The sequence below is a fragment of the Coccomyxa subellipsoidea genome (genome assembly GCF_000258705.1).
Source record: "Coccomyxa subellipsoidea C-169, whole genome shotgun sequence".
Lineage (NCBI taxonomy): Eukaryota > Viridiplantae > Chlorophyta > Trebouxiophyceae > Coccomyxaceae > Coccomyxa > Coccomyxa subellipsoidea.
In genome coordinates, this window is record NW_005178028.1 from 1,094,284 (window position 1) to 1,110,577 (window position 16,294).

Genomic DNA, 16,294 nt, shown 5'->3' on the forward strand with positions numbered 1-16,294 from the left:
CGCATGCATCTGACATGCGCCAGCACAGGAAAAATGCCGACTGCACCTCTGGGGCAAGAAATCATTGTATGCTTGAAGGAATTGCTTGAGGGGACGCCACCCATTTGAACTGCACATACTACCCTTAGTTCTTGACGCGGCCAGGCCCCAATGCTTAGCTAACGCCCAGCCTTGATGAGGCCTGATTTGGCCGCCACCCAGGCGGTGTTAGTCAGCCTGTAGTCATCCGCCCTTTGGCCATCCAGCCTGGGTTTGATTGCCACCCAAATACGGTCTCCTGTGGCGGCTGACAGGCAAGACTCTTGATGCAGCCGGGTTCCAAAGATAGCAAGCGCACAGCCTGAATAAGCCTGGCGGCTGCAGCATGCAAGCAATGCGCGCGCGCCGATTCAGAGGGAGCAGGTCTCGGACTTCTCCTCGGAGGAGGTGGGGTGGCAGTCCAGCAGGGGCTCCCCGCCGTGTCGCTTGGCCATGATGTTGCCCAGGGCCAGGCAGTCTGGGTGGCCCGGGAACGCTTCCACCACAAACAGGCCCGACTGCGCATGCAAGCAAGCGATGCTGTCACTACTCCCCTTTCTCTCGTTCAAAGTTCCATTAAAACTGCACACAGTAATCAGAATTCGCTAGCCATGTCCAACTCTCCATCATCAAGCCAGACAGCTCACACAGGATCCAAGAGTCTGCTGGAATTACTCCTAATCAAAGGCTCATTACTGCCAGTGGACCGGGCAAAAAAACATGTTGTTGAAGAGGGAAGCCTGATGCTGCTTTCCAGGCAGCATGAACACAACATTGATTTGTTGGCAAAAAATACGGCAGTATTTATTGCTTCACCCCCTCTACGCCAGTAAATTTTCAAAGGCAAGGTAGGGGTCAGACAAGCAGCACCAAGAACGCTTCAAGAGAGGTAAGGAGAGGGTGAAATTCACCTGGATGGGGGTGAGGACTTTGTGCATGGTCATGTAGTTGAGTTCCATGACTGTGCGCTGCTCCTTGCGCAGATTGCACTTGATGTCGTCCAGGATGGAGTCCAGGTGGACGTTGTTGAGCGCGGCGCAGCTGTAGCTGCTGGTGATCCTCATGCAGTCCATGCGGCTCTCCAGCGTTGCCGCGTCAGGGATCTGCCGCCGCCCCACGTCCTTGGGCAGAATCAGGCTCATCGCCTGCGCGCACTCACCCATTTGTCAGCCATTGCAAATGCAATCCACATCAAACTTCTTGCACTAGGTCCCCCAGGCGCCTGCTGGTTGGCAAGAGGCCGTGACCGATGTGCACAGTTGTATTTTCACATTTGAAAGGGCAAGGCAGCCTTTGCTCCCTTTACGGCGCTCGCAGTGCCCATGGAGTGTTTTACTCGTAATATCCTTTTTGGGGGACTCGCCACGTACAAAGGGGAGTTCACTTATGGGTGACGGGCAGTCTACAGTCAGCCGGTATGTATCAGTCAGCAGATAGTACAAAAGAGGGGCATTGGTGGCGCACCTGGAGGTTGAGGCGCTGACGGTCCTCGAAGAGGGAGCGCAGGTTGCGCAGGTGCACCTTGCGCAGCTCCAGCAGCTGCTCAGCCTGAGACTCCGTCAGCCGCAGAACCTGCGCCACCCGCACCAAACTTGTCAGCCCCTCAGGTCACCTTATATAAACGCACTGCCTGGCAAGTAGGCTGCCCACGCGTGTTGGGCAGGGGAACGCTCACAGAAGGTACTGTATGCTCGACATGGGGGCAACAAGCGCAAGCGCTGGGCGAATGCATAGAGCAGCGCAGGACAGCGCTCCTGGGTACCAACAATGAATGACCCCGCTTATGAGAGAGGTTTGACATAGCAGGTTTCCCACACAGTCCACTCCACGGCCTTGTGCCCAAAATTGCCAGCCAGCCATTCCCTGTGGGCAGAACTGTGAAGCGGCCGCAATGGGCGACCAGCTAAGTTGCAGCTCTGTAAAAAACGTGGACATGTACGGCATCCGGCATGCAGAGCTTTTGCTCTAGAGCATGATGGGTTGTCCGCTGCAGTAACGGAACGCCAGGACCCAGCTGCCAGCCTCTGAGATTGGCGGTACCGTAGATCCTGACCTTGTACTTCTCCCTCCCCTTGCCCCTCTTGATCTCCAACTTTTTTAAACACTTGTTCAAAGTTATGAGACTTGTAGTAGTCTTGTTTCAACTCTTGAGCTAGTGTGAGGGGGAGGCAGGCGGGGCACACGTCAAGGATGCGCTCCCACTTGGCGCGTTCGATGTGGCAGGAGATGTGGGCCATCTGCGCGACGTCGCGGCTCATGAGCGCCAGCACCTTGATGCCCTCCGCGCGCATCGCGCTCTGGCACAGCTGGCACCCCTGCCTCACCAGATCCCCCACCTGCGCCACTATGCCCGGCGCCACCCCCGCACCTGCACACACAAGTCACCATACATTAGAAATACTCCTACTACATCACATTCGTGTGCCATTCAGCTCACTGCTCCGCATGCCCACTTGATGCTGCTGCTAAATTTTTCGGTGCCCATGAACACGGTCAGCGCCACTCGCTCACCCCCACCGCCAATGTCTTATGGTGTCTCTCCACTAGCCCCTTCTAGGATCACTTTACTTACAGTAAAACCTCCCGGGGGCTGTCTAAGACGCCCACTAGCAACGCTTGTAAATGGCCCTTAGAAAGGCGACCACAACAGGTGCACAAGCCTGTACTCAAGAAGGTGTCCGGCTGAGGGGATCGACTGCTCAATACAAAACATCTCTTGCTTGGAGAATCACTGTATCCCAGAGTGCAAGGCGCCAGGGGAATGTCGGGGAGCGCACCGGAGGGGTCGACGTGGCGGAGGTTGTGCTGGTCCACAAAGGAGCGCAGGGTGTCGGTGCAGGCGGCCCACTCGCGCTGCAGCCGCGCCACCTCCTCCTCACGCCGCTTCTCCTTGTGCTCCCGGTAGCGGTCGCACTCCGCCGGCTTTATCGCCGCGTACTCCATCTGTGACCAGGCACGCGCACACACCTCTGTCAACCGCCGCACATGGTGAACAGCCTTGGGAAAGCTGGCGCCACAGTTGGGAAGGCACAGACGCTCAAGGCCACCTTATCTCTGCCACTGCAGCTTTGCAAAAACGCATGACAGAGCTACCCAGATTATGAACAATACCCTCAAGAGCCATGTGGTTTGCAGAGGCAGCGGGCAGAGAAAGGGTGGAGCGGCGGCCAGCAGCACACCGAGACTGCTCGGCAGTGTGTGGCACTTCACACACATGAAAGGCTCGTGATCATCAATCAAAAGAGTGAGCAGATTGAGCAGGATCGGCACCTTCTCAACTGGCAGGTTTAGCGTGGCCTGATTGGCGCCCGACTTGGCCAGGGCTGCACGCAGCGCCTCGATCTCCAGCTCTTTTTCCTGCAGCTTCCCCTCCAGCTCCTGTGCCTTCCCCTGTAAGCAAGAAAACCAGATCAGATGCTGTTCTTCATCGTAGTATGAACCACACCTGTCCGAGAATCTGCAATGTCCACTGGAACAGAGTAAGGTGGGGGGCGAGGGGGCGACACTGTGTAGCAACAAACTAGAGTGGTACGCACATGGACCTTATACCCCATTAGAAATGTCTTCATATTTTAAATTTCATCGCTATATGAATTTGCTGGGACTCCAAATTGCCCAGCATCTTAATCCACTTTTCGATTTGAATTTCGGCAGGCAACAAATTGTGGACGCACATTGGCGAGCACCTCTGTAATATTGGGCGTACTAAACACACCTGCAGCACGGCGTTGGTGGACTGAACTGCCTGCATGTCTTGGACCTGGGAGGATAGCTGCTCCAGCGTCTGCTCCATCTCCTGGAACTTCTGCTTCCGGCGCTCCCTATACCTCTGCTGCGCCTGCACCAGGTCCCACCACAAACATTTCAGACCATCTCACCCCAGAACTTCACCCCCCTAACACTCCATCCCAATCATGCAAAGACTATATCCACACGCAATACTCTCAGACCAATTCACGCGAGTACTTTACCCCCTTAACATTCATTCCCAATCAGGCAAAGACTAACCTCTTACTGAGCGCCTCGGTCGCTGTAGACACAGCACTACAACAATGCGTGCCGTGCATGACCAACCCATGGGAGAACCCAGCAAGGGACAACTTTATTCCTGTGCACCCCACTGGATAGCATCAGTTATCCGGCTATGGGGAAGAGGCAACGCTGCGCGCACCTGCTTGTTCTGATCCTGCTGCCGCGCGTTGCGCTTGGCCTTGGCTTGCCGCTTGTTCCCGTTGCGGGCGCCCGGTGTGCTGTCGTCGTCCCCATCCTCTGGCGAATCCTCATTGGAGAAATTCCCACTCCCCTTGTGTGCCGCCGCATTCCAACTGCCCGACCCCTGAACAGCGGCATCACTTCCCCCATCAGCACCAATCCTACCCCCCTCACCCAATTTTCTTCAATACTTGCTCCAAAATGTTAACAGGGTTGAGGGTATACTTGCATCCAAAGTAAGAATATGGAAGATGCATCTGCAGAGTTTCAAACGGCTCTCATACCTCACGCAGCATCTCTGAGCCTAAGATGGTCCAAAGCACGACAGGCCTCCCCCTCCCCATTCAGGCAGCTGTGAAGAGGAAAACTTTCAACATGGTGCCTAGCAGGGGGCCACCCCCACCTGCGAGCCAGAGCCGCTGCGCCGATGGGCGGGGGCCTCGAAGCCGCTGGTGACCAGGTTGGCCATGGGGTGCAGGGGCTCCAAGGGCACTTGGGGCATGCCATTCTGGATGGGAAGGCCCTCGGCAGGGACGAAAGCTTGGGCCTGCGCTGCTTGCTGCGCAATCGCTGGCGTCATCAGGCCATCCATCTGCTGCGTGCCTGAGTGCGGGTAATGTTCCAGCACAGGGTCCAGCTCGCCTACTGCATAAAAGGGGGAACTTGTTAGCCGTGCACAGTGGGGGGCACATTGAACGTGATGCGCACCAATGGGGTCCCCCACCTAGGATTTGGTGCCTGTAGCATACACTGACACATGCAGTCCGTTTCTAAAGGCATACATGGTGAGGTGGAATGTCACAGTTAGTGAGCCTGCATTACCCACTGTCAGGAGCAGAATGATGAGCACAGCAGTGGTGTGGAAAATAAAGGGGCATACCGCTGGTGAGGGGTGTGCCCTCCAAAGGGGCAGCATCTGCTGGCAGGCCACTGCCACGTGCGCCCAGCTCCTCCACGTATGTCTCGAAGAAGTCATCCACGGGTACTGCAATAGAAAAGAGCCAAGGTTGCTATGAGAGGCCCAATCCAAATGCCAGAGCCTACTTTCCGGATTTTGATAGGGGCAGGCAGAACTTGAAGAGTTGTTGACCGGATATTTTTATCAAAATTGACCTGACAGTAAGAGACTGATGTTTCATCTTCGAGATGAGGGCTTCAGTTGGAACAAGGTGCTCACTTGAAAAGAAGTCGATGTCAGGCAATGCGTCCCAAGTCGCCTGACGCTTCATTCCGACTCCCCCTCCAGAGTACTGCATTTGCTGCATCGCCTGATCCTGCTGAACAAGGCAAGGGTTTGTACCTCTCCAACGAGGTGAGACAGAAGGCTCACGCAGTCCCTCGTACTACCCGATTGGTGTATGCAAGGCAGCTTATGCTAGAGTGCACTATGACAAGAAACCAGTATCCTGAAGGCAAGAAGGTCTTGATAGGTGTCTCTTCCCCTGCAAGTACAGCATGGGCCGATACCTTGTCTTCCTGTTAGCACGTCTAGCCTTTACGCCCGATGATCGCTGCCAAATTCACTTTCCTAACCCCCAAAGAAGATGTTTTGGAAGTTCTGCTGGGCGATAAGAAGGCAGAGGAACCCACAACCCTGACGTAATCGGCCCTGATCTTCCGGCCCGGGGGAGAAAGGAACGCCGCGTATTGCGTGGACTTCTTGTCAGGCCTTGTCAATCAACTGTATCCGAGACACTATGAGATGCATCTTACCGTCCTTGTCGATGCGAAATAGTGAAGAGGTGGAAGAGTCAACATCTGCAGCGATGTGATCGCACATCTTCACAAGTTTATACATCCCTGTCGCACACCCTGATCAGAAACCCATATTCGTCAGCAAAAAGCCAGCCTAGAACTCTGCTGATTACGACAGATCTCCCTGTTTAACATGAAGATCAATCATGAACGCCCCTTCTCAACGGAATAAGGATAGATGTCAGAATGCAGCACGGCATGCAAGCCTCACTAAAGCAATTTTGAAGGGATTTTTTTATCACACACTCAAGGGGCGATGTTGTCTTCAAGCTCCACAAATTCCCTTCCATTAGTGGTCAGTAATCCACCAGATCAAGTACAGTTGACTGCTGAATGCCTGTAGATTCGTTCCCCCTCGACCTGCAAATGTGTTGGGTGCAAATGGAGGGTCAGGTTGATCAAGAACACCTATCCACACTCATCATGGTCGCCTGAGAGCAGTTAAACCTTTTCTAGCATTGGTGACTCGCCATGATTATAATTGATCAGGGTGGTGAATAGCAGGTTCACTGCTCATGCATGTGCAAACACCATCAAACGCTTCAGCACAAGCTAGCTAGGGAGAAAGCTTCACCCTAAGCCTGTGCATGTAGATGCTTGCAGACTTGGTTAGACATTCCGGTCAGAAAGCCAAAAGAGACTTCACACATTACATGTCAGTGCACATGACCAACGATTCTTGGCGCTGAATGAGTGAGTCGCCGGCAGCAAATCAGCCTGAGTCTTGTCAGTCTTCCATGCGGTCGTCGCGATTGTACAATGTGCGTCGCAAGAAGAAAAATACAAGCATATCTTGTCGGTGGGCCATCACATCTGATTTGCACCATCGCCATGGGCACGAAAGAAAGTACACGAATCCGCACTCAAATAGGCTTGTCACGGACATCATCTTGGGAAGGCACTGCCGCTCAGCCTCGGCGGATCCTTGAACCTCCTTGAGCTCAAATCTCAAGACCTTCAGCCGCCGAAGGGTGACAACTGGTCTCACGGCAGCTGAGAGCGCATGATTGTCCTAGGTCTGAGTTCCAGTGGTGTCCACAGCAATTGCGCTGGGGGCCATAGCTGCGCCGACGGGGGCAGATGCCAGGTCAGTTGCAGGCGCCGGCGCTAAGGCAGGTCCCAGAGCCGCCTCAAATATGTCTGCAAAATATGCACAGCAGGAATCAGAACTGAGGCAACCGTGCTAATGTTTTGCTCTGCAAGGTATCCACTTCCTGTGCAGTATCTCATGGCGTTCAGTGGCAACGACAGAGCATCATTGTCCACAGGGAAGTTGAGCATGACAAGAAAAAAGATGGGAGCGCACTTCCGCCTGGCAGCGCATCAAAGAAGGCCTTCAGCTGAGACAGGGATGGCAGCTGGATGGGTGGAAGGTTGTTTGAGGCAGCAGCGCTTCCACCAGTTGCTTGGTAGCTGCTGTTTGGCCCGGGCAGGCTGTCATCTGCCGAGTACGCCGCTGAGACAGCAGGCACAGCTTTTCAGCAACACTATCAGTGAGATTCCGGGCTCAGGCTCCCAATCACCTTTACTATGACAAGGCTCAACTCTGACGTCGAGAGTGAGAAGACAGACCTGTGTTGAGGAGCAGGTGACGAGCCTCGATGGTGGCCAGGGCACCAAGGCAGAATAGAACCATAATACTGATTCTCGCCATTCTGCGGAGTTTGTGGGCAAAAGAGAATCAGTCTTTTGAACAGCAGATGCACACAGCGTGCAGGTCATTACGCACCAATACAGGCTTGCAACGTATCTTGTAACCTTACTGGCATTAACCTGAGAGTTTAGTGCATCTCAGTGGACAAACACTGAAGGGAGAAGGGGCGAAACTCTGCTCAAGAGGCAAAACTTCGAAAATGACAACGGAAGGAATCAGCCAGATTCACACCTGCTGGTCGTGAAAATTTCCGCTGCAGTTCTTATGGAAACAGAACAGGCTCGTGGTGTGCTTTGGCAGAGTGTAGCGATGAGGGCTATCTACTTGCTTTGAATGGCTGATGTCCGCCAATTTGAACACTTCCTGCCCTCGACGCCTCGCCTGTTTTGGCAAGTGCACCACGTGGGACATGCATGCGAAGATCCATGATGGAAGATGGTCAATAGACCGCGAGACTGCATCTCGTGGGCGCATTCCCGAAGCACATCGACTTTCAAAGGCTTGGGACAGCTCGAGAGGCAGCGATCGGCCGAATCAGGTCAGAAAGTCTCACCGAACTGCTAGCACGGGTGGATGGTGCTGCCCACAAACGACCAACTGACAGAAGCGGAAGTAGACAAGACGGTGCTGGACCTGGAAAACGAGTGGGAATCTCGCAGAGGCAAATTCTTCAATGTGCGAAGATCCTTGATCCTTCAGTCCAGCTCTCGTCCCACATTTCCTAAATTTTACATCATCTGTTTCTATCGCTGCCTTAGCCATTTGTACTGTCTGCTGGACTCAGCGGTGCTTCAAAAGGCCATCAGGCTATCTTTGGCAGATTCATCACAAGTATGTATGTGAAAACATTTGGCTAAGTTTGGATGTTTGGCGCTAGGTTGGGTACAAGGATGGACTAGAAGACGGGAAGGCAGCCACTCTGCAGCAGGGATTCGACGAAGGTCAGCACTCCTTCCGCTTGCTGATCGTGCCTCTTGTTGCGATAGATTTCCTGCTGAATGGACGATCGTGTTTCTGTGCGCTATCTTTGAGGCCTTCACTGGAATCTGCTACTCCCTGTGTTTTATATCGAGGCATTTGTTTCAAACTTGACTGAAGCACATTTCACATTAGAGGATTCAGCCACGCAAAGCATAATCGTCAGTATGGGCTTTGTCCCCATGCATGCGCGAGTACTGAAGGAAATTTGTGTCTTGTGCCTTGCAGGATACAGGGAGTCTACTGCGGCAGGTTTTGCTGCGGGTTTTACTAAGGGCAAAGAGACGACGCTGAAAGCATGCAAACAGCTGCTTGGGAAGTCTTGAGAATTTGCAGTAGCTACACCAATTGCCAAATTGAGATGGGCGAGTAGGCTTTTGGTTATGTAGGCACTTGGCACTGGTCTAAGCCTTTCCTTCGTTGTGATGTCTTGTGTGTGGATCTTCACTCTGGAATATTCCATTCAATGATGTCAACAAGCTTAAAGCTGATCGTTTCGGAACGGAAAGATTATAACTTTATCGCCTTCCTCAGCCGGCAATCATTTCGGAAGTGAAGTTGCTTGTACACGCTTGAGTCTACAGGCCAGCACTCTTGCATTTCTCATATGTAACAAAGTGCGATCTCATAATAACGGCTGCCCTGCAATCCAGACCACATTAGGGGGCGCTTCTGAGCACTCCTTTACCCTGGCTGGGGACCATCTCACAGCTCAGATCTTAGAAGTGTAGCGCCAAGGCAGTCATGCTTGCTGCAAAATGATACTTTTGTCAGCTGTCGGTGCATCGTTCTTGTGCTAGTGCCGCTCACCGGGTTTTTCACACCTAGCGATGCAGAGGGGAGGAGGCAGAAGCTTTGGAAACCGTGGAGGCGGGTTTGGCAACAGAGGGGGTGGGTTTGGAGGGAGAGGTGGAGACCGTGGGCGTGGTGGTGGTGGACGTTTCGGGGGAGGAGGCAGGGGAGGAGGACGAGGAGGCTGGCAGGTGACTTTTGCCATCTTGCCTAGCAATACTTTGATCGTCGTCGCCTAGACCCCATCGCTGACGTACTGCACATGAAAAGTGCAGTCAAAGCTACTCCAAAAACGCGTCTGCACCTCGCTTCCCTGTCATGCAGGATTATGGGCCTCCTGAAGAGGTTGTAGAGGCAGGAGTCTTTTTGCACCCATGTGAAGGCGAAGCAGTCTGCAAGCTGACAAATGAGAAGGTATGTTGCGCTGAGGTTCCCCGTGTCTACAGTAGGCGTATATGCCTGCCACGCATTTTCCTTGGGATGTGCCCCGGCTGGCGGGGTCTATTAAGCACTGAGGACCATGCCCATGGTTGATACCTTGGTGATGGTTGGATCTTGCATGTCCATCAAGGAGTAGGATGTTCGGCAGCCTTTACCTGCAGCTTGTCTGCAGGCGCACCTTGCCTTTTGCGGAAAAAGCTCAAAGTTATGATAATGGTTGCGTGTCTGTAGGTGCCATACTTCAATGCACCGATGTACCTCCAGAACAAGACACAGATTGGCAAGGTGGAGGAGATCTTTGGATGCATCAGCGACGGGGTGAGTACGCCTTAATTTCCTTCCCAACGCTGCTGCACCTGCAATTGTCGCGCTCGTTGCGCTCTTCCTTCCTTTCCGCATCACAGTGTTGCTGAATGGCAGTGCGCTTGTGCGTGCAGCATTTCACAATCAAGATGCAGGAGGGTGTGGTGGCGACTTCATACTCGTCTGGGGACAAGTTCTACATCGACCCCATGAAGCTGCTGCCAATGGACCGCTTCCTGCCCCAACCGAAGGGCGCTGGAGGCAGCCGAGGTGGCGGCAGAGGAGGTGCAGCCTGCTGCCACCACATATTCCTCACATCAACTGCATGACATGCCCGATCTCTGCATTTGATCAGCATTCTCGGCTGCAATTCCCTGTTTGTGATGAATGACTGCTGCTTGGCAGAATCTATCAAAAATGCTGTCACAGACCCTGTACCACTGTTGCCGCGGGAAGTCGACTGCGCTCAATCATGCATCCTGACTATTTTGGGGATTGCTGCCCCTTGCCCTCCCGATTAATTTTGATCCATCCCCTTTTGGAGGATCTGTGGCTCAGAGGTGCAATGGTCAACAGGGTGCCCTTCTCAAAACCAGTGCTCTATCGTTGTGGGGGTCTGGCCCCTGAGTACTGTATGTGTCTCGTGCAAAGGGGTGTCAACTGAGGCAGAAGCTCTATGTGCACAGGCAGGGGAGGCCGAGGTGGCCGCGGCGGTGGCGGCCGCTTTGGAGTGCGCGGCGGTGGCGTGCAGCGTGGCGGCCGCGGGGGCGGCTTCCGCGGAGGTGGCGGCCGCGGCGGTGGCGGTTTCAGGGGCGGCGGCGGCGGCGGCCGCGGCCGGGGCCGCTACTGAGAGATGGCGCATCTCTGCCGCGATAATGATTTCTTCATGCATGCTACAAGACTTGAGGCTCTTTGGTTCCCATGGTCCAGGGTGTATTGAGTCACGGGCTCTGGCCCTTCCCTTGCTCATTTGACGCGGGGGAGTCGTTGTGACATGCACTACTGGGGAATAGGATTTGGAAGCTGCAGCTTGGTGTTAGAGAAGTTGGCTGTAAGGGAAGCAGCTTGGCAGAAGGATTTTGATTTGTGCCAGGATTCCCAAGATGATTTGCAGGATCTGAATTATGACTTGAAGCACATCAGAGTTGGATATCAATGTGTGCATGCCCCGTGAACTCGAGGTCTTGATGATATAGGGACAGAGTATAAAGTTTAATGCGGTGAGCTGGTGCCAGAAGTTGACACTCTCAAGATGTTCTCAAGGTTTTGAGACTCTGCTGGACATGCAAAGCTGCAGTGTTAAAGCAAATATAAGAGTCAATTCTAGTTGCCGATGCTTTCAATGAAAGTATGTTGTAAGTGTAGTCAAAGATGGAACGAGCAAAATATTGCAGACTGAGCAACTGATGCCCAGAAAATGATCAAAGTTCAACAACATAGATTTCAACAATCACCATAAAATAAATGCGACAGCAGCAGGGGCCTGTTCTAACAAGTTCTTTCAATTTCAGCGGTTTCCTGTGGGGGTGTCCTGCCAGCGGCAATTGCAATACTTCCATAGTTCAAGCATTTTTTTAGTTCCCACAGAATCCTGAATTCTAGGGACGATGCAGACACTATTCCTGTGCTGAGGTACCGCCATGCAGCAGCCCTCACCCTCAAAACAGTTCTGGCTGCTTCAGGCGGCAGCTTTTTGCCTTAGCCTGTCCAGCAGCTGCTGTGCTGTCATGTAGCCCGCCCAAGGCCCCTCTGTTTCAGTATACTTGTGCCGCAGCCACCATTTGTGCGGCAGTGCAAAGCAATGCAGGTGCAGGTGCATCACACTGTTGAACGGCGGATAGTGAAACCCAAATTTCCTCTCTGCCGGGGCTGTTCTGGTCAAGAGCTCATTCCCTGCCGCAATCATGTCCTCGACTGCAGCAACACAGAATTTTCTTCAGCAGAGCATATTTGCGAGCTTTGCATTGGTGCTGCCCATGCAGATCAAGCCGGCTCAGGAAAGGGATGCGCACGAGACAGTAGCGGTCTGCACACCGAGCTTGATGTCTTCAGGATTGGGAAGCAGGCTGTAGAGACTCGGTATATGGGCCTTGCTGATGATCAATATATGCTGGGCGGCTGCAGGATGTATGTCCCTAAATGCCACGAGATTCTCGTCCTGTGAAGGCCATCAGTAACACGTTTGAGCAGACCCAGCAGGCAGCAAAAGCACGTCACCTTGATTTCCACAAAGCAGAGCAGTCCTTGCTTCAAAGTCTTCTCACTACTGGAGCAAAGATACACCCCTACCTCATAAAGGATCTCGTTTCTCTCTTCCCTCCTAGCAATTCTACAAAATATGCAGCTTTCCTGCGTGCAAGTAGCACATTAAATCCTGGGCCAACTCCTATAATACTCCTCAGGTTGCAGCACAGCAATTTCACAGCTCGCCAACCTGCTGTTCTCGAGAAGTAGAAGTCATCCTGCTGGCAAATAAACCCATAGTTCTGACTCTTGTTCGTTTAGTCGGCAACACAGCCCGACCTTGATCGGCTCCTTTCATATGCACCTTGATGTCCAGGTTGCTGCACAGCACCGTCATACACATCACCCCGACATGTGCATTCAGCGATGTGCATTGTACAGTCAAGTCTTGATCGTTGGTTAGATTGCTGGATGTTGTGCAGATGAGCGAGACATTCCAGGTATCTTCAGCGCACGTGACGCTGGCAGCACGCCCAGCATGATATGTGACGTAACCCTTGTGGTGGGATACCGTGGAATACATCAATGATTTTGTTGTCAGGTTGTAGTAAAGCACTTGATTCAATTATCGGGCCCTGCATGCCTGATCCAGGCCCCGCACGCGCCCACAGCTGCGCATATGCATCTGCGGTCGTGCGTGCGGCACTGTCACAGCTGTAGCACGGTCATCGGCACGGTGTCGGCCATGCATGGGTGCAGGTTATGGGCCCGGGCTAGCACTCATGAGATGAACGTGATCAAAATAAACTTATTTACACTTGTGCACTTCTTGGATCTTTTTGGATCTTTCTGCAGTCTCTGCACACTAGTGCACAACACCGTGTTGTGACTGCAGAGGGAGTCCAGAAGCCATAAGTCTCTATTATTATTACTACTATTATTACACGCTTTTCCTGCCAAAAGGCAAGGTGCGTCTGTAGCCAAGCTGCATGTAAAGGCTGCCAAATTCCTACCCCTTGTTGGACTCGCCAGATCCAAGCAACACCCAAGCAACCATGGGCACTGTGCTCAGTATTTATACCGCCCCCCGCCAGCCATAAGTCTCTATGATAGTCTATATAATCTGTGATAGTCTATATAAAGTATGCAATTTGTACGAAATCTACTGCAGACTCATTCCAAAATCACAATGGTGACAAACTGGTGCATAGTCATCCCATTTAGCTATATGCTCGCTACAGCAGGCACATGGGCATACAAACCACAAGGCACACATCATGATGATGTGCAAAGGCGAATTATTATTTGATCATTTCCCTCTGCGTACCCATGCGCGGGGCCCAGCCAATCGCGTGCAAAGCACCGATCACTCATTCGTTGGTTGAAACTACTCAGGGTGGATTTGACACGAAAGCCTTCAGAAGGCACATCCACGCCAGCAGTAGAAAACACCTGACCCGTTTCAGTAGTTGTCTCGAAACTCGGCGAAGCCGCCGCCAGATCAATTCTTCCAGGGGTACTTGCTCCAGAAGCTGCATGTGAAAAGAAATATCTCAGACTCAGCATGGTTGTCTCCTGCTATCACAGATGTGCGTTTGACAGAACATCAAGCATGCTCTCCTGCAAACTGTGTCTTGCATGTCTTCCTGAGCACAGATGTGGGCTTGCCATATTTGGCTGGCTTGCATCACTTCACCACAAATATGGACAGTCTGCGATTGCATGCAATTGCTTGAAAGTTAACTTCAAGACCTTGAGCTTTGCCGTTGCATGCATGCACTCGCAAACAGGCTGAGCATTACGATTAGTCACCCACAGCCGCACCTGTTCCAGCACTGGTTGGGGTCCTTCTTGCCGTCGTCCTTCTTGCCCTCGTCCTTCTTGCCATTTCCCTTCCAGTCGCCGCCATCGCCCTTCTTGCCGTCACCCCCCCAGTTGCCTGAGGGGCTGCTAGGAGGTGAGGAGGACTTCTGGTGCAGCCGGCGCCCCTGGGTGTTCACTACCCTGACTTGAGGCGATGGGGTCGCGGACTGCAGCACACACGGCAGGATATCAGCCAGACGTCACATGTCCCTGGGAGCAACCGTTCTGCTGTTGTGCTGATTAGGCGACAGAGGCCTTGAGCTTGCATGCGTGGTTCAAGGCACCCTCTGCTACCTCCAGGGCACAATGATTTCACGTCATAACACCTTGAAGTACAGAGTCTTGACAGCTGGGAAGAGGGTGTCAAGGCCGTAGTTGAATGACTGCAGCCGCTGTCTGACATTGTCTGCTGCACCAACACACCCAGAAAAGGTGCAGGACATGGGTGCAAGAAGTTCAATGCAGGACAACATAAATTGATGCAAGCTGAGGACTTGTATGGGATGTTAGCTGTGACAGACCTTGGTGAGGCCAGCAGGTGCTGCTGGGGTCTTGGGGGCGGGGGTGGGCTCTGCAGCGGCAGCAGGCTGCTCAGCCTGAGGTGCAGGGGTGGCTTCCGGGGTCGGGGCTGGGGTCTCCTGTGTCTTCGGCGCTGCGGGCGGTGCCTGCATTCCACAGTGGCACACTTAGTTATAGGGCATCACTTCTTTGACTAGGTCCCACACTCAGCAGTCATCTGAGTGCTTAGGTTCCACGGGAGGACAATGATCATGAGTCATGGTCAAAATGCAAGCACATCCGCAAAATGAAGCACCATTTGCACGCATGCTAGGTTGAACTGCCGAGTTGGCCATGACAAAGTTCATCTCTTCTATATTGTGGGTCTTAAGCAACTTGATTTGCACGCACCTCTGCATGGTCTGGCACAACCAAGCATGCATGCACATGCCGCAGAAGTCATGTTCAATGGGAACAGAGGGAATGCATTTGAACTGTGCATGGACAGAAGCGCACCCCGCCCCAGCCGCAGCAGATCAGGCAGTCGCGCATGCAGCCTTGCACGTCGCCAGAGGTGGTGCCAATGTTGCAGTAGCCGTGGCAGTACCAGTTTGCATTCTTGCACTGGCAGCCGTAGTCAGTCTTTTTGTCATCGTGCAGCAGGGACCTGCCCGGGTACACCTCCAAGTCTGCAACGCAACAAAGCCTCCCTCAGTGGCATGATACAGTTATCAAAGGCTTTCGGGAGTGGCAGCAGTAGCTCTTCGCGACCTAGAAAGACGCTCAGCATGGTTATGACGCCGCCACAGTGACCACGCTCTTCTGTTCTTCAGCGTAAAGACTGTCCAAGTTCGTCGGGGATGACGACAGTGAAACAAAGCATATTTGTAATGGACACGCGCAGCAGTTGGACGTTCCTTGCGCTTTTTGTTGACATGATGGGATAGATGCCGGAACACTGTTCAGAGCAGAAACCCACCTGAGGTGTCGTACGCTGAAGCAATCAAGCACCCGATTAGCAGAAATGCTGCCGAAACGATAGTTCTCCTCATCCTGTGGCACCCGAAATTTTCAGATCCGCGGTCGACGGGGCCCGTCGAACTCCGGATCAACCAACGGCTGAAAAGGATCCAGTGGCAAAACTCAGGCCGCTGTGTGTACATCTCCCTCCAAATGATTGAAAACCTAGATCTTAATGTATGTGCGAAGCAATGCATCAAATTGGCAAAGGCACGGTCTCCGTGAGGACGCAGATGTGGTGACTCAACAGACATGGCTCCGTGTGTTCGACCTATTAAGCGGCTGCAATTGCAGTTTTCACCTAGTACCAGTGAATGCAGACTTTGAATATCCTCAACAAACTGTTCAGTGCAGAAGTGGGCACACCTGGTTCTATCCCGGATTTCCACTCCCAACTAGTCGAACGTTGATGGTTGCCCGTGTGTGCGGGCGTCCAAGGCTCGCTGGTCCTTGATTGAGTCGATGTATACCGAATGAGACGAAATTTGATTCTTGAGTTTCCTGAGGCGTGGTTGCGTCCTTTGGTCAATGTGCCGTTGAGCGTCTTCAAATCGGTCACCCAGAAGCCCCACGTGA

General features: G+C 53.0%; 4 protein-coding genes across 4 annotated transcripts; 1 reads left to right on the forward strand and 3 right to left on the reverse strand.

The window, feature by feature from the left end:
- Nucleotides 1-158: 158 nt before the first annotated feature.
- On the reverse strand, nt 159-5,495 carry COCSUDRAFT_67421 (hypothetical protein; the record flags this gene model as incomplete). The annotated part of the gene is made up of 12 exons (XM_005645048.1): nt 159-246; nt 412-536; nt 930-1,163; nt 1,483-1,590; nt 2,202-2,386; nt 2,796-2,961; nt 3,289-3,408; nt 3,734-3,856; nt 4,190-4,354; nt 4,634-4,872; nt 5,111-5,215; nt 5,408-5,495. 12 exons carry the CDS (start codon nt 5,493-5,495, stop codon nt 159-161), a joined length of 1,746 nt encoding a protein of 581 aa, XP_005645105.1.
- A 1,126-nt stretch (nt 5,496-6,621) lies between these two features.
- COCSUDRAFT_67422 (hypothetical protein) lies at nt 6,622-7,936 on the reverse strand. The gene is made up of 4 exons (XM_005645049.1): nt 7,871-7,936; nt 7,558-7,640; nt 7,292-7,441; nt 6,622-7,125 (listed from the first exon to the last, which is right to left on the reverse strand). The coding sequence occupies exons 2-4, from the start codon at nt 7,637-7,639 to the stop codon at nt 6,998-7,000; spliced, it is 360 nt and encodes a 119-aa protein (XP_005645106.1). The 5' UTR covers nt 7,640; nt 7,871-7,936; the 3' UTR covers nt 6,622-6,997.
- A 1,277-nt stretch (nt 7,937-9,213) lies between these two features.
- Nucleotides 9,214-11,003, forward strand: COCSUDRAFT_30690 (Gar1-domain-containing protein; the record flags this gene model as incomplete). The annotated part of the gene is made up of 5 exons (XM_005645050.1): nt 9,214-9,600; nt 9,734-9,823; nt 10,082-10,168; nt 10,288-10,438; nt 10,885-11,003. Exons 1-5 carry the CDS (start codon nt 9,448-9,450, stop codon nt 11,001-11,003), a joined length of 600 nt encoding a protein of 199 aa, XP_005645107.1. The 5' UTR covers nt 9,214-9,447.
- Nucleotides 11,004-13,132: 2,129 nt separating this feature from the next.
- COCSUDRAFT_67424 (hypothetical protein) lies at nt 13,133-16,196 on the reverse strand. Its single transcript, XM_005645051.1, has 6 exons — nt 16,085-16,196; nt 15,678-15,751; nt 15,215-15,387; nt 14,722-14,865; nt 14,162-14,367; nt 13,133-13,869 (listed from the first exon to the last, which is right to left on the reverse strand). The coding sequence occupies exons 2-6, from the start codon at nt 15,748-15,750 to the stop codon at nt 13,839-13,841; spliced, it is 627 nt and encodes a 208-aa protein (XP_005645108.1). The 5' UTR covers nt 15,751; nt 16,085-16,196; the 3' UTR covers nt 13,133-13,838.
- Nucleotides 16,197-16,294: the final 98 nt, after the last annotated feature.

What these genes read in the sequence shown, in the direction of transcription:
- COCSUDRAFT_67424 (XM_005645051.1), bottom strand. Translation starts at nt 15,750, where the DNA reads ATGAGGAGAACTATCGTTTCGGCAGCATTTCTGCTAATCGGGTGCTTG. An exon ending in TTCAGCGTACGACACCTCAG is followed by an intron (nt 15,388 to 15,677) that starts GTGGGTTTCTGC and finishes GTTGCGTTGCAG; the next exon opens with ACTTGGAGGTGTACCCGGGC. An exon ending in CACCTGCTGGCCTCACCAAG is followed by an intron (nt 14,368 to 14,721) that starts GTCTGTCACAGC and finishes TGTGTGCTGCAG; the next exon opens with TCCGCGACCCCATCGCCTCA.
- COCSUDRAFT_67422 (XM_005645049.1), bottom strand. Translation starts at nt 7,639, where the DNA reads ATGGCGAGAATCAGTATTATGGTTCTATTCTGCCTTGGTGCCCTGGCC. An exon ending in TCACCTGCTCCTCAACACAG is followed by an intron (nt 7,442 to 7,557) that starts GTCTGTCTTCTC and finishes CTGCTGTCTCAG; the next exon opens with CGGCGTACTCGGCAGATGAC. An exon ending in TGATGCGCTGCCAGGCGGAA is followed by an intron (nt 7,126 to 7,291) that starts GTGCGCTCCCAT and finishes CATATTTTGCAG; the next exon opens with ACATATTTGAGGCGGCTCTG.